At 34.3% G+C, this 15814-nt stretch overlaps 1 protein-coding gene across 1 annotated transcript in view; it reads left to right on the top strand.

Moving 5' to 3' along the window:
• Window positions 1–15814, top strand: part of LRP1B (LDL receptor related protein 1B) — a 1719891-nt gene that overhangs the window by 1432841 nt on the left and 271236 nt on the right. The window contains exons 37-39 of the mRNA XM_081815486.1: window positions 9008–9200; window positions 9834–9959; window positions 13779–13907. Of these exons, the coding sequence (XP_081671612.1) occupies window positions 9008–9200; window positions 9834–9959; window positions 13779–13907 (448 nt within the window). The remainder of the gene's footprint in view (window positions 1–9007; window positions 9201–9833; window positions 9960–13778; window positions 13908–15814) is intronic.

The following is a 15814-nucleotide window of genomic DNA, read 5'->3' on the forward strand; positions in this document are numbered from 1 at the left end:
GATGCGGGACTCGATCCAGGGACTCCAGGATCATGACCTGAGCCGAAGGCAGTCGCTTAACCAACTGAGCCACCCAGGCGCCCTTAAGTTGATTCTTTATCATTTGTAACACTTTTGAAAATAGGAATAAGACTCAGAGTATTTTAAAAAACTACCTTTACAAGCTTATCTCATTGCTACCACATCATGCAAAAATAATTATAGCAAACATTTATGAAGAGCTTATTATGTAAACATGCTGAGTGCTGTATGAATATTATTTAACAGTTTCTAAAATTTTACGATACGTATGAATTCTGCTTTTTTGTTAAAGAAGAAGAAAGAGAGGCCAGGAGAAGTGAAATAACAAGTCCCAGGTTGCACAATAAGAAAAAGTTCAAAAACAGTCCCAAACATTCTGACTTCAGAGCCCAGGCTGATAATCCTAGGCTATACTTTCTTTACAGATGTAGTGTTAAATGAATTTCTTTCTACCCTTCTCCTGTATAGTTTTATTCATACATACACACACCGGAAAACACATCTTCATGCATACAAATAATCATCCTTTTGTGCAGAATACTTTTTTTTTAACCTCTTACAATGTAGCATCTAAAATAGTATTTGATTTTTGTCAGATATTCAGTAAATCCCAATTTGAAAAATTAAGACTGGCATTTCAGTATAGCTTTGACATACGAGGTTTTGATTTAATATATACTTCTTTGACTAGCTCTTCATTTTTCCTAGTAAAATATTAAAATGCCAGGAGGGTTGTATTTAGACAATGATCTAGAGAGTAACAGCACTGAAATATTTATCAAAGGCATGAATGTGATCCTAAGAAGATTATGCTTACAGTGTTTCAGTAAAACACAAATTTGCTAATGCCATTTTACAAAGAAAAGATTATATCTTTGGGTACACAACCAAGTAAAGTACAAAGCTGAGTTCAAAGTTCAGATAAATACACCTTTAAAAAAGTAAGAAGCAAAACAAGGAAACTCAAACACAAGAAGAAATGTTTTTTAATCACTCTTTTATTAACTGATTTGATAATCATCAAACATTAAATATGTTCTATTCTAAGCACTTGAGTTACAAAAATGAAAGATAAAATTGCTGGTTTCAAATATTTCAGTCTTGCCAGGGAGATGGATAAAATATAACCTCTTATGATTTTCTCTACTGAGTGTTATAATAAATGTGTGTAGACACTGTCTGGATATACAGAGGAAGGAGCCATTTTGCTTTGGGCAGCGGGGAAAGGATTCTCAAGTCACTCCTGAATGGGTCTCACAGTGGACATTTTTAGAAGGAATTCAAAGCAGAAAGAACTTACTGAAAAATAGATTCAGTTTTTTTTTTTTAAAGTTTGCTCTTTATTAATATTATCCGCTTTTGATTCTCAAACTAATGTATCTAAATTAGAAATTTGGACAAACTATAACTTTAATACCACAATCATATATGAAAGCACAATAATCAAAACATTAGAAACTTGCTCAAATTCCAGTTAGGAGTGGCTATAACACTTGGGGGATATAACAGTTTATTCTTCTTTTTAGTCCTCTGTGTGACCTTAGAGAATATCTTATCCTATCTCTTTCCTTGAAATAAGAGCAAAGCTAAGTCGTTGCTTTTTACTATCCCATTTTATAGATTAGGGGACTGAGTTCCAAGAAGGCAAATAGCTTATTTGGGTCAAAATAATGAATCTAAAATAGGGTTCCCTTCTACTACTTCTCTCAAGCATATCCTCTGGATCTTTTCCCCACCTTCTTCCACCTGTTCTCTGGCCCCAGCAGGCTTTCTTGTGGTCACCTGACTTACTGTCCTCTGGTGTCTGGTTGAGTATGGTCAATAGAGAGATCAGAAAGAAGGAGTATAAAATCAAAGTAATTCCTTCTCTAATCTACCTCTATGACAGGTTTGCCTCTTTAACCAAGGCCGGTAACACAATAGGCAGTCTTTTAGATGATTGCTGTGAATGTTGTTCTTTTCAAATTTGTTTGGACACTAATGACGTTTTGATACTTCATAGTCTTCAACTCACTCACGCAAGTTAAATATAGCCAGCTATCCTTAAATTAGATAATTCTCAGTTTTGAGTTGCTGATTAACCACATCACCATTCTCTCCAAAGTTAGAACAACGTCAGTTGTTTCTTTGTAACCTGTAACACTTGTCACACCTGACTGTGGCAAGGGGCCAAGTTGTCATTTCTCATAATGATCATTTATGATCCTGGCAGTGAGGCAATCAACTGGGGTTTTCGGGAAGCTTCCTGTTTGCTTGGCTTTTAAATTGTTTGTTTCAACATTTAGCATCTGGGTGTTGGAATTATGTTGTCTGGTTTATAAAACTGAATATTTTTAGTATTTTCTCATTGGTTCTAATGCTTTCAATAAGGCACCAGGGAAGTTTCAAGATGGGTAATCATGTGATTAGTGATTAAATTCGTGACACGTAATTTCAAGTATTTGTGGCATTACCAATTTAATTGTCTATCTAGAGGACACATGTGAGATTAAGTGGCTGTGTCAAGAAATGCATTTTCTGAATGAATATGAATTCTTATTTTGAAACATGAGCCTATTTATAGGTTCAAGGTGAAAATGCCTCAAAATTATGCCATAATGGTACATTACCATATAACATGGTAAAGTGCAATTTATGATGACAAAGCTTCTGCACTGTAAATAAAGATGCTGATTAAGCTTACAAGGTGCAGTATTTGTGAACTTATGATAAAAATGTTTTAACATGGAGATGAAAAGGTATAATTTAGTGGATTTCACGTCTTTGTTCCACATGGAACTCTAACCAGTGAAATGAGATGTCTGAAGTCAGCTCAATTCTTAGTAGAACCTATTGTACCCTATTAAAGTCACATGTATAATTATAGACTGAGTTTAATGTTGCTTTTTTTCCTCTTTCTCTGTGTCAGCAGAAGTAGAGAAGTAAACTACTAAACTCAATCAGTGTTAAAATTCATAAAGGTTGCTATATTCCAAATAGACTTTTGGTAACAACATAGAAAAACTTTCATTGTCATAAGCCTAGCTATTTGTTATCCATTAAAAAATTTTATTTATATCTATTAAAATTTTGTTTTCATTCTTAGTGGTTCATCAAAGTGTGTATTTTGTTCATGCAAAATATGATACTGGATGGAAAAGAGAATCAAAGGTATTACTATAGTTCCTAACTTGAAGGAGCATAGATAAAATAATAAAGACAGTACATACATATATGCTAATATCAAAGACTTTCTCTACTTTCTTTAACTAAGGCAAATTTTTTTAAAAGATTTTATTTATTGAGAGAGAGAGCGAGTGAGAGACAGCACAAGCTGGGGGAGGGGCAGATGGAGAGGGAGAAGCAGACTCCCCGCTGAGAAGGGAGGTGGGTGTGGGACTCAATCCCAGGACACTGGAATCATGACCAAAGCTGAAGGCAGATGCTTAACCACTGAGCCACCCAGAAGCCCCTAGGGCAAATTTTATTTTTCATTTATTTATTTTTTTTTTAAAGATTTTATTTATTTGTCTCACAGAGAGAGAGAGAGAGAGAGAGTGCACAAGCAGGGGAGGGACAAAGGGAGAGGGAGAAGCAGGCTCTCTGCTGAGCAGGGAGCCCCATTCAGAGTTCTATCCCAGGACCCTGGGATCATGACCTGAGTCGAAGGCAGACGTTTAACTGACTGAGCCACGCAGACTCCCTGAAAATTTTATATATAAAATTGAAATCAGATCTCAGTTGCTTTGGGTCTGAAATAGCCTCAAATTCCTTAGTAAATCTGTGATCTTGGGTTGATTATATAACCTTGTTAAGCTTCAATCCTCTTCAATGAATGTGAGATGAAATGGTCTCTACCTATCTGTTAATGTGAAGATTAAAATTAGGTTTTATACATGTAATGCATACACATCTCGTACATTGTAAGCATTCATGAAGTGTTAGCTTTTACTGTTTACAGAAAAATAATGGTAAAAGAACTAATGAATGAATGAATGAGTGAAAAGCCTCATGAGTTTTGATAAAAAGTGAATTAGGAAGTCCTTCGTTTACAAATACTGCTCTGCTATTTGTATTCTTCTTCACCCTTCATAAAATACCAAGTGTTATCCTTTTTCTGGACAAATGCAGCTGATCTTAATTGGTCTCTCTGCAGCTCTTTTGTTTTTATCTAATCTAGTCTCTACACCAGAGGCAGAATAATCTTTAAAACTACAAACCGATAATGATATTAATGTGCTTAAAAAACATGAGTGATTTACTATAACTCTCAGAACAAAACTCAGATCCATGGCCTTGGTCTATAAGAAGGAAAGCCCTATACATTTGCCCTTTTGGCCTTTCTCACCAGGCTTTTCAGGAGATCTTCTTAGATGTCTGAGCTACCTTCATGCTCCCTTACTCTTTGTTCATTTTCCCCACATTTTATGTTCCCCCTTCTTCTTGGCTTTTATACCATGTCTTCTCTCTGCTCCATGCCCTTCCTTCTGTCTTTCTCTTTTCCTCTCCTATTGACTATTCATCATCCCCATTCTCAGGAAAATCTTCCCAGATAGCACATTGGAACAGCTATCATTTTTATACTCTGATAGCAAACAATCTTTCCTTCATCATTATAATTTAAAAAAAAATACTTATTGAAACTTAAAGTAGATATAAATCTTAAAACTTGGCTCTTCTAAGAGGAAGGACTGAAACTGTTGGCTTAATCAGCCCAGGCTGCTATAACAAAATACCATAGACTGGGTGGCTTAAGCAACAAGACATTTATTTCTTACAGTTCTAGAGGCTGAGAAATCAAGATCAGGTTGCCAGTATGATCAGGTTCAGGTGACAACCCTCTTCCTGGCTTGCAGTGCCTGCCTTCTTGCAGGGGGCTGGGGCAGGGAAAGGGGGAGGGGAGAGAGAGAGAGAGAGAAAATATATATTCTTAATTCAAAACGATGAATAAGTATATCCGTGGTAAGGTTATTTTCTTTCTGTATTTTTTATGTCACATTCTCTCTTCTGGATATCTGAGATCTTCATTCAACTAACAAGTATATGCTCATATTTAACTATTGCTCTATTCATCCACTGATTTCCTAAAGAGTTGAGAACTATTTGGGTAGGCCACCTGTGGTTTAGGATTAGAAGCAAAAGCGAAATAAAATGACTAGATGATAAATCCATTAATTTTCCTTTTAATCCCTCTCTTCCCATCCTGCCCTGCCCACTCTGTCCATGGGAAACATTGTTTGTTTGTTTGTTTTGTCACCATAGATTAGTTTGCATTTTTTAATTTATATGAGTGGTATCATATACTATGTATTTCTTTTTGCCTGGCTTCTTTCACTTGGCATAATTCTTCTGAAATCCATCCATATTGTTACATGCATCAATAGTTCATCTTATTTTTCCCCCTCAGTAGTATTATATTGTATGTGTTAAGGAAAAAGTATATCCATGACACTTGTTAAAACATCAATGTAGGCTTTTTCAGGACTATCACAAGATATATAAGGGAGTATTGCAGTGGAATTTTGTAGTAGGGGGAAAAGATGCACTCAACACTGAACACAAGGAAAAGTAGAAATTTATAGGCAAGGAGCAGAGTGGGTTGCTAATGGATGGACAATTTCTAAGAGGAAACATCAGAAGTACGGGAGGATTCTGGGTACACTGACCTAACAAGATTCTTGGTGATGGCAGGCCAAAGTGATCAGACTTCACCAGGAGAGTACAGGGGATGAAGAATTCAGTCAGATATTGATGGTGATTAGATAACAAGAGTGGGAGATTCTGGCTAAACTGACTTAGCATAAATTTTGTTAAAGTCGAGCTCCTGAGGACATACCCAAGCATAGGATAATATGGATATATGCAGTTTGTTTATGCATAAATCTGTACATGGACATTAAGTGGCTTCCAGTTTGTGCTTATTAAAAGTAGAGCTACTGTGAACATTTGTGTACAAGTCTTTATATAGATATATGCTTTAATTTCCTTGGGTAAATAAATGCCAGGGAATAGAAGGGTAGATCATATGCTAGTTGAATGTTTAACTTTTTAAGAAAATGCCAAATTGTTTTCCAAGTTGGTTGTACCATTTTCTATTTCCACAAGTTCCTCCACATGTTCAGCCATTTTAGTTTCATTCTAAGAATAGTGCAGTAATTTTAACTTTATTTCCCTGATGTCTAATGATGTCAGTAATCTTTTTATATGTTTATTTGCCATGCATATATCTTCTTCAATAAAGTGTTTTTTCAAGACTGTTTCCCATTTTTTATTGGGTTATATATTCATTATATTTTTGAGTTTTGGAAGTGTTTTTTTTTTTTTTTTTTTTACTCAATATGGGTCCTTTGCTAGACCTAAGATTTGCAAATATTTTTTAGGGTTTATGACTTATCTTTTCATTGTCTTACCACTGTCCTTTGAAGTGTAGAAGTTTATAATTTGACTGAGTTCATTTTATTAATGTTTCTCATGAATCATGCTTTTGATGTCATACCTAAGAAATCTTTGCTTACCCCAAGATTATAAAAATTTTCTTCCATATTTTTCTTTAGAAGTTTTATAGTTTATATTTTGCACTTAGGTCTATGATATACTTTCAGTTGATTTTTTTATATAGATGGAAATTTAGTTTTTGTGTATGCCTATTTATTTATTCAAGTACCATTTGTTGAAAAAACTCTCCTTTTTTAAAAATTTTGTAAAAATTAGTTATCCCTATATGTTTGGGTCTGTTTGTGAACTCTCTCATCTGTTTTACTGATGTATTTCTCTATCTTTTTCCAATACTATGCTGTCTTGGTAACTGTCAATTTATTAGGTCAACTTATTTTTTACCATTTTTTTGTATTCTAGATATTTTGTATTTCCAAACAAAATTTGGAATTAGCTTGTCAATTTCTAGAAAATGTCTGCTGAGTTTTTAGGGGGATTAGGTATAATTTACCAGTTTGAGGAGAGATGTATCTTAATAGTTTTGAATCTTACAAACCATGAATAGGGCATTTCTCTTTATTTATTTGGGGTTTTATTAGTTTCTCTTAACAATGTTTTGTAGTTTTTAGGTTTTTATAGCTATTTTTATATAAGTCACTAAGTATTTCATATTTGTTTATACCACTGTAAATTTTTTTTAAATTTTCAATTATTTATTGTTAATATATGGAATTTTTTGTAGCAATCTTGTATCATACAGCTTTACTAGGTATATTAGTTAGTCGAAGCAGCTTTTTATTTTTTTGTAGAGTCTATTGAATTTTTTATGTAGAGGATTATCTCACCTGCAAATAAATGCAGTTTGATTTCATCCTCTTTTTTTCCCCAATCTGTAACAACAACAACAAAAATTGTTTTCTTGCCTTATTATAAAGACTAAAAACTCTAGAACAAGTTTGAGTAGAAGTGAGAGTGATAATTCCTCTTGTTCTTAGTTTAATTTCTATTCTGGGTTTTTATCAGGAATGGATGTTAGATCCTATAAATAATTTCTCTGCATTTATTAAGATCTTCCTATGTGCTGTCTTTTTTTGTCTGTTAGTATGGTAAATTATACTAATAGATTTTTTAAAAGTTAGATCAATCTTTATTTCTGGAATAAACCCCACTTCATCATTATGTATTGTCCATTTTATGGTTCTCAACCATGTTTTTTTTAAATGTCATTGATTTTTCTCTATTGCTTTTTTCTCTTTTTACTATTTCTTTGATTTCTCTATCTTTATTTTTTCCCCCCTTTTTATACTTTAGTTTTAGCATTTTTGTTGAGGGCATTAATTTGAGACATTTCTTCTTCTTTTGGGTCTTTTCTTGCCTAGTAGCTTAGTGGTAAATTTTTCATATTTCCATTAAAATACCTGAGCTCTGTCCTGGGAAACAGTTAAGCTATTTGGGAACAGTTTGATCCTTTGAGGTCTTCCTTTAGGTTTTGTTAGGAGTAGAGCAGAGTTAGTCTAGGGTTAATTAATTCACATTGCTGAGGCAAGACCCTTCCAGCTACTCTATCCAGACTCCCATGAATTGGAAAGTTTTCTAGTCTCGTTGGTGTTTACAAGCACAGTTCATGGACCTGTGTGAATTTTGGGAACTCTTCTAATTCTTGTTGCTTCAGATGCTTGTGCATGTGCATAGTACTTCGCTGAATCCCCTAGGACAGCCCTATGCAGATATCTAGAGTTCTCTTTCAATTACATTCTCTTCCCTGTGAGATCTAACCCCACTGTCCTCCTTTAATTCTCAGCCCTATCCCACTCAGGGTGTTGTCTAGGTTCTGTTGGGTTCTTCTCTGCTATGCCGCTACCTGAATCTCTCTCAGGGCTTTAGCCATAGCCATTATGAGACACACTCAGTTTATTTCCTAAATTAATTAGGACTCTTTGTCCTTTGTTACCTGATGTCCAATATACTGAAAAGCCTTGTTTTATATATTTTGTTCAGTTTTTTAGTTGTTTTATTGAGAAGGTAATCTAGTCCTTTATTTTGGACTAAGTGGAAGTTTGGTATTTACTTTTAAACTTTTATTTCCAGTACATATATATCTGGTTTAATCATTCATGGTGAAAATTTTCCTGAAGGAAAAACCTGGGTCTTATAGTTCTTTATGTTCCTTTTATATTTTGAGAGTCTGATGAGTGTTCACTGGATGTTTGATGATTCTTAATAAAGATAAATGTTTATTAGTAATCATAATCTCATGTTTTTGACCTGGTGATTTTGTTTTATAATACTGAAAAAATGCAGTTGCTTATATGAAATGAATGATTAGTAAATAGAAATATACTTAAAATATTAAATAAACATATTGTAAACACTAAGAATGAATAAAACATTTAAAATAAGCTATAAAGAATTTTATGATAATACATTTAGTAAAATGCATTTTTATCTGATGATTTTTATTGATTAAATCCAACTAATCTTATTTTTTTTAAATTTTTTGAAGCAAAACTAGATGTGGATATAGGAATATCTATATATTCATTTAATATATATATATTTACATTTATTTCAGGTGATTGTCAAATCTGGGCCAGGAACTTTCCTCAGTTTAGCTGTTTATGACAATTATATCTTCTGGTCAGACTGGGGAAGAAGAGCTATTCTGCGTTCCAACAAGTACACAGGAGGAGATACAAAAATTCTTCGTTCTGATATTCCACATCAACCAATGGGAATCATAGCCGTTGCCAATGACACCAATAGCTGTAAGTTACACTAGAAACCAAATGTATTTCTTAATTATATAATCTCTCAAAAAGTTATGTTTTCTAGTAATACTTAGTTGGATTTTGTTTTCTTAAAGTTCCTGGGGCTAGTGTTTAGGATTTGACTATTCAGTACATTAAAATTATCTGAAATGCTCAAGGTAACTTCTGTAGTTTTTAATTTTCACCAGAAGAACAATTCCTTTTTAATCACTTGTTTCTGGAAATTTATTCTCTCTCACTCTCAATCTTTGAATATTCCAATCAAGTTGTTTCCATGAAAATAATACTTCTTGATAAATAAGCTTTACATCTGGGCTTAAAAGTTCTTTAATCACTGGAATATCTACAAAAATTGCAGCCTGAAGTGTCAGTGTGTTTTTAAGTGATACTAGTTCATTTGATGCCATGGCATCCTTGACTAATGTTCTAGAAGATGTAATGTAATGACTTATGTTACATGTTTTTCTAATGTTCTTATCTCTTGTGATGTTTGCATGTTCAAAAGTCCTGAATCTTCCTAGTTTATATCTCTGAGAGATGGGGGCAGCCTAACAGTTTACTGTTAATCTCTATCTAACATAGAATAGAAATTCAATATAAAATGTTACCAATAAAGCCTCTTCATTGCAGGTGAACTTTCTCCATGTTCATTATTAAATGGAGGTTGCCATGACCTGTGCCTTTTAACTCCTAACGGGAGAGTGAATTGTTCCTGCAGGGGGGATCGAATATTACTAGATGACAACAGATGTGTGAGTAAGTAAAGACAATGAAATGTGATATGACATCATTCCTCAAAAGGCACACATGGACACTGAAATTGTTTTAGTGTTCATGAAGTTGTACTCTCCTCCAATCTTAGAGGCCCAGTTGGCATGTCTCTCTATTCTAAAAAGAACTCGATTCACCATTCTACTTAGTTGTAACACCATGGGATAGATAATGATAACCAGAACAGTGACAAATGGTGTACTCCCTATTGCGGGCTGGAAGGTATTGGATTGGTTAGAGAAATACCTGCAAATCACGTGAAAAGTTGTGGTTACAACTTTGAGAATTAAGTCAATAGCAAAATTAATTAAAGCTGAAATAAACCAGTATATAGGCAGTAGATCAGTAGCCGTGTAGTAAAACCACTCAGTCCCTCACAGTATGTAAATGAGAGAGAATGGCTCATGCAGCTTATTTGTAATCATTTCCAAACAGTTAATTAAGAATGTAACATTGCAGCCTTGCATGATGTTTATACCTCCCAAAAGGCATTACAATCTTTAATTAGTACCATTACAGTATACACTTATTAACAGCTAAATTTTCAAACTGTTTTCAAAATAAATAAGCGTTCAAGTGTTCCAATATTGCCATGAGAAATTAGCCAGCAACATAAAGAATGTTAATTTATCCTTAACATTAAGACTATTTGTGTATAAGAAAGACAAGAGACAAACATCTTGTTGGAAACTGGTGAACTCACTCTCAGGATGTGGCAATTGTTCTGCTTTTTTTTCTCTTCTCTATATCCTCATCTTATACCTTCATTTTAGAAAATCAACCGAGCTGGATATGTGTACATTATAAAAATAAGTAATAGATGGTATAAGTATATTTCATCTTTATCTTCATTCTTCTTTTGGTCTTTATTTACCAGGAGGATCTTCTATCTGTTGTGTACCTTAATACAGGCACTTTAACATCGTTTTCTTTACCTTGAAAACTATTGCACCTAAGACAAGAATATACACATATCTTTTCACTTTGCAAATTGGTACCACAGCCCAAGGGGCACCTCTTAGTGAAAGAAGTAAAAGACTTATATTTAAGACTGTGCCCATGCAAACAAGGGAATGATGCAATTGGTCAGTGAACTTTAAATGAAGACAGCCAATTTTAATAATTCAGGCCACAAATCCCCATATTTCTTAGTAAACTAACACTTCCTTGAATTGCTCAGGCAATTGCTTAAACTCTCTCTTTCAGTTTGCTTTTGTGGTTTCAGCTGTAATGGTCTGGATCTGATGCCATCTGTAAGCCCGGAGTGTTAGCCATGCATTAGAATCACTCATGTTTCTTTCACAGGTCACTATAAGCTAGCAGAAAAGCAATGCCTTTAGTCAAAACAGCAAGGCTTATTTGTACACAGTGGATGCCTGTCCTTGCTCCAAAATAGATTAGATACATCTGTCCCTACTAAGCCACTTGCTTCTCTCTATGGCTGAGAGGGAATGAATCAGAAAGAAAACTACCTTTTAAACAAGCACAGTTGTACTCACATGCAACTGTAGAGTGATACTGGATTCCTCAGAGCTGACAGACCTTTCTAGAAGCGTCCTGTATCCATGGTGCATTCATATTGAAATCCTCTGGTCCAGCAGAGAGATTGGAGAGTAACTTCTTGTCAAATCCATCTTTGGGAAATGAGGATGTTTCTGGCATATCTATGTCCACATCTGAATTAGTTCACCCAGGGCAGTTCATGAATGTTAATGGCAGTGTTGACGGGGTGAAAGACCATTTACTAACACCTCCCTCAGGACAAGGGAAGGAAAATCAGGTGTTGTCATAACTCTTGACAGAAAGATTAGGCAATTCCATTTTACACAACGTTTCTAACCTTATCAACATCCACAACAGAAATAAGAATAACAAATATAATTTAAGCAATTATCTTGTAAGAGAGTTAGAGGACTACTGAACCATATTTTTGTTTCTGCAAAGAAGCATAAAATACTCAATGCTATTTCAAATGAACGTACCTAAGCAAGAATTGTGTTTATGTAAGATTTGATTTTACATAATAAAAACATTTTTGTTGTGAATATTTGTCCTTCAGAGGCATAATGATTATAAAAGCAAAATTTGCATTTTCAATCATAACAGTTAGTTTTCATTAGAAGTGAGAAGTTAAACAAGATGTGTTGAAAGTAGATAGAATAAGTTGGGAATGTCAATAGCCTCTCAGTAAGTGAATTTTGTTCAGTTCATGCTCGAATGTGATCATATGTGGTAATGTCAGTACCCTTCTTAACACTTGTTCCTTTGAAGTTAATGATATTTTTAGACTTTTAAATTCTTTGTTACTTTCTCTAAAATGACTTTCTACCTGACCAGCCAAATTTAGTCTGCACCAAGAAAAAAAATTTTTTTTGGAAAGTGAAAAAAATGAACATTGGAAGAGTTCAGTTAGAAGTCATAGACAATAGATAGATAAATAATCTGTAAAATGAGATAAATTCTAGGAATAATAAAGAAATAAAACTTTTTTATTTTATAAAATAAAACTTTATTTTTATAGTTTTATAAACTTCAAATAGTATTGGTAGCTGTGTAATTGAATATTTCTAAAATACAGCTTTGAAAAGAAATTGATAGTAAATTATAAAATTAAGCTATGTTTTCTGCATTAGTAGAGATAAATGAATTCCAATTACCTCCAATATAATTAGCATGACTGGATTTCACTGTACAATTACTCAACAAGCAATGGAGTGAGTACAAGCAAGCAAACAAGACATAATGCGAGCACAAAATTGGATTCCAAACGTTTGCTGGTGAATCTATTACTTAAGAATAAAAATAGGTCTATTTTCCTCAGGAGAGATCTTTCTAAAACAGGGGTCACATACTGTCATTCCAGGGATGAAACCTAGCTGTAGAAAGATGTTTTTTGTTTGTACTTTGTTGCTATTGGTCTGGGCTCACAGATTGGGCAAGTCACATAAAAACTCAGACTTTTAATTTATTATGAAAATCTTGAGATTTAGAAGTGGGACATGATGGCAGTGGTCATTTGGAGCCCATAAGCTTCTGGTGCACAAGATTCAGTTCAACCCACGGTTTCCTGTGCATCTCAAAGAGTAGTTGCTGGCCCCGTGTGGCCGTCCTACCCCTGCTACCTCTCACCATGGATAGAACAAGAGCAATTCCAGTACTTCTGAATGACAAAAGCTGCTACTGAGACTTTTTAAAAAGGTAGCTGGGGAGGAAGATCAGTTGGAGGTAGATTTAGATGAGATGAATCAAGTCAAGCATAAAAATATGAGAACTCTACACCTGAAACTAATGTTTCAACTATACTCAAACAAAAATAAATAAAGAAATAAAAATGAAAACTCTATGTACTGGAGAATTTCAGTGTATTGAAGAGTATATTATAGTTTTCAATAAGAAAACACACACAAAAAAAACCTCTCTCAACATGTACAGAACTCCTTTAACTGGCTCTTTTTTACTATTTATTTTTAAGGTAGACTGCTAAGCAAGATCACTCAAATGTAAGCCCATCCTTCTTCCCACACATATACGGTCACAAAATAATTAGCAAAATATACAAATAGGTATAAAAGAAAAATGAAGTGAGGCAACTCCTGAAAATTTTAGAAATGGAACGTAAAAACAGCAAACAAAAAGGTGTTCCTTTTAATTGTTTTGGTTAAAGAAATGCCATAAACCATTGCCCTTTATTTGATTTTATATTTTGATAAATTTTAGTTCCGTTTTATAATAAAGATTAAGGAAAAAAAATTGTCGTGGTATCAGAAATGTTTGTTAGTGAGTCAAAACATTGATCCCTTTCAGCTAAAAATTCATCTTGCAACATGTATTCAGAGTTTGAGTGCGGAAACGGCGAGTGTATTGACTATCAGCTCACCTGTGATGGAGCGCCTCACTGTAAGGATAAGTCAGATGAAAAACTGCTCTACTGTGGTAAGTGTCTCATATGTGATGTATGTCTTCACTTCAGAGAGAAGTTTGTAATTATTTTCATAGTTTTTGGTTTGGTTGTCTCCATTTGGTTCACATGTATGATTTCCTTAATATCTCTCATTAGCATGTAGGTCTAAGGTAATGGATTTTGGCTTTGTGTTTTCCTTTTTTTTTTTTTTAAGATTTTATTTATTTATTTGACAGAGACCGAGATAGCGAGAGCAGGAACACAAGCAGCGGGAGTGGGAGAGGGAGAGCAGGCTTCCCGCCGAGGAGGGAACCCGATGTGGGACTCGATCCCAGGACCCTGGGATCATGACCTGAGCCAAAGGCAGACGCTTAACCAACTGAGCCACCCAGGCGCCCCTTGGCTTTGTGTTTTCAAATGGGACTCCTTATGTCCTATTTGGGACCCACCATATTCAGTGAAGAATTTCCTCATGGCTTTCCATCTACAAAGTTCAAGTTTAAATACAACAGGGGCCTTTCTTTTAAGCTGTCTAGCCATGTAGCGATAGGTTTTAGAATTACATTCCTAAAAATGTAAGGCAGAAATATTAGTTACTGGTGGATATTGTAAGTTTACTCGGCAGCAAAGTTCTGCTATCAGTCAATAATAGCATGCTGTTGAGTTGATACCAAAGAGTTGTCCTTATTCTTGCCTCCAGGATTGGCCCAGGGTTAGTGTCTTTGGGCACAAAGGCTGATTGCATTAACCATCCTCCTCATCAAGCATGGAATTCCTCCAGCTGTGCCTTGTAGGTGACACTAAGTGATAGTCAACCTTTCACTCTCTCTTGGGGGTAGAGATTGGCTTTTGGAGCCCAGTAAGCAACTGATATTTGCCTTCATCACAACATTATTTTCCCTGGAAAGTTGTATATGTGTAATCATTAATAGTTATTGTAGAATTGTTCCAGATTATTTCTAAATTGGTATGATTTATTTTTGCACTATAATATTAGAGTATTGGTATCGTATGCTCTATAAAATTCAGGAATCTGTATGTGGAGTTGCTATATTTGATTTCTACTTTTCTCCTTTGTTCTATTAGATAATAATTATACCTAAATAATCAAAGAGCGGTTAAAATAAGAGGAAGGTAGAGTTTGGGAAATTTGCAGGCAGTTCTCGCATTCTTTTATGTTGCAGGATCACACACTCTCAGTTAAAATGATAGTCAGATGTAATTTGCCCATGACTGATCCGTAACTAAAATTTTAGTGAATTTACCTCAAATGGCATATTCATTTGAATGAATGGTTATACCCTATACACTATGAAAATATTAAAGGATATAAAAATATAATAATAATAGTCAGCTTGCAAATTTGCTTTTATTATGAATTGTCTTGAAAATACATTTCACATTATTTTTACCTTCTGAGAAGCAAGATAATATTCACATGAGCAGGGGTTGGCAACTTTTAACTGCAAAGGGTTAGCTAGTTAAGTATTTTAGATTTTGTGGGCCAAAAATGCTCTCTGTGAAATATCCTTTATTTAAAAAATTTTGGTTTACAACTATTTCAAAATATAAAACCATTCTTAGTGTCAGAGCTATACAAAAACAGGCTCCAGGCTGCATTTGGCCTGTGGGCTGTAGTTTGACAACCCTAGGTAGATTCTAGGCTTTGTAATCACACCTGAGGTTAAATCTTTGTTCCTAACCCTACTAGTGAATGACTAGTAAGAGCAAGGGTACTTCTCCATATTTTAGTTTCTCACTACAAAACAAACCTAGCTTGAATGTTGGTTTAGAGCACGGAATAAACAAATGTATGTTTACATTTGCTCCATATAGAGCCAGGCACAAAATTAGTGTTCAGTAAATGGCAGCTATTATTATTCTAAGTGGTACCTTCTGCCAGAAACTGGAAAATGTCAGGAGACTCTCTTCAAGGTAA

The sequence above is a fragment of the Leptonychotes weddellii genome, chromosome 3 (genome assembly GCF_054177405.1).
Source record: "Leptonychotes weddellii isolate Sample4059 chromosome 3, ASM5417740v2, whole genome shotgun sequence".
Taxonomy (NCBI): Eukaryota; Metazoa; Chordata; class Mammalia; order Carnivora; family Phocidae; genus Leptonychotes; species Leptonychotes weddellii.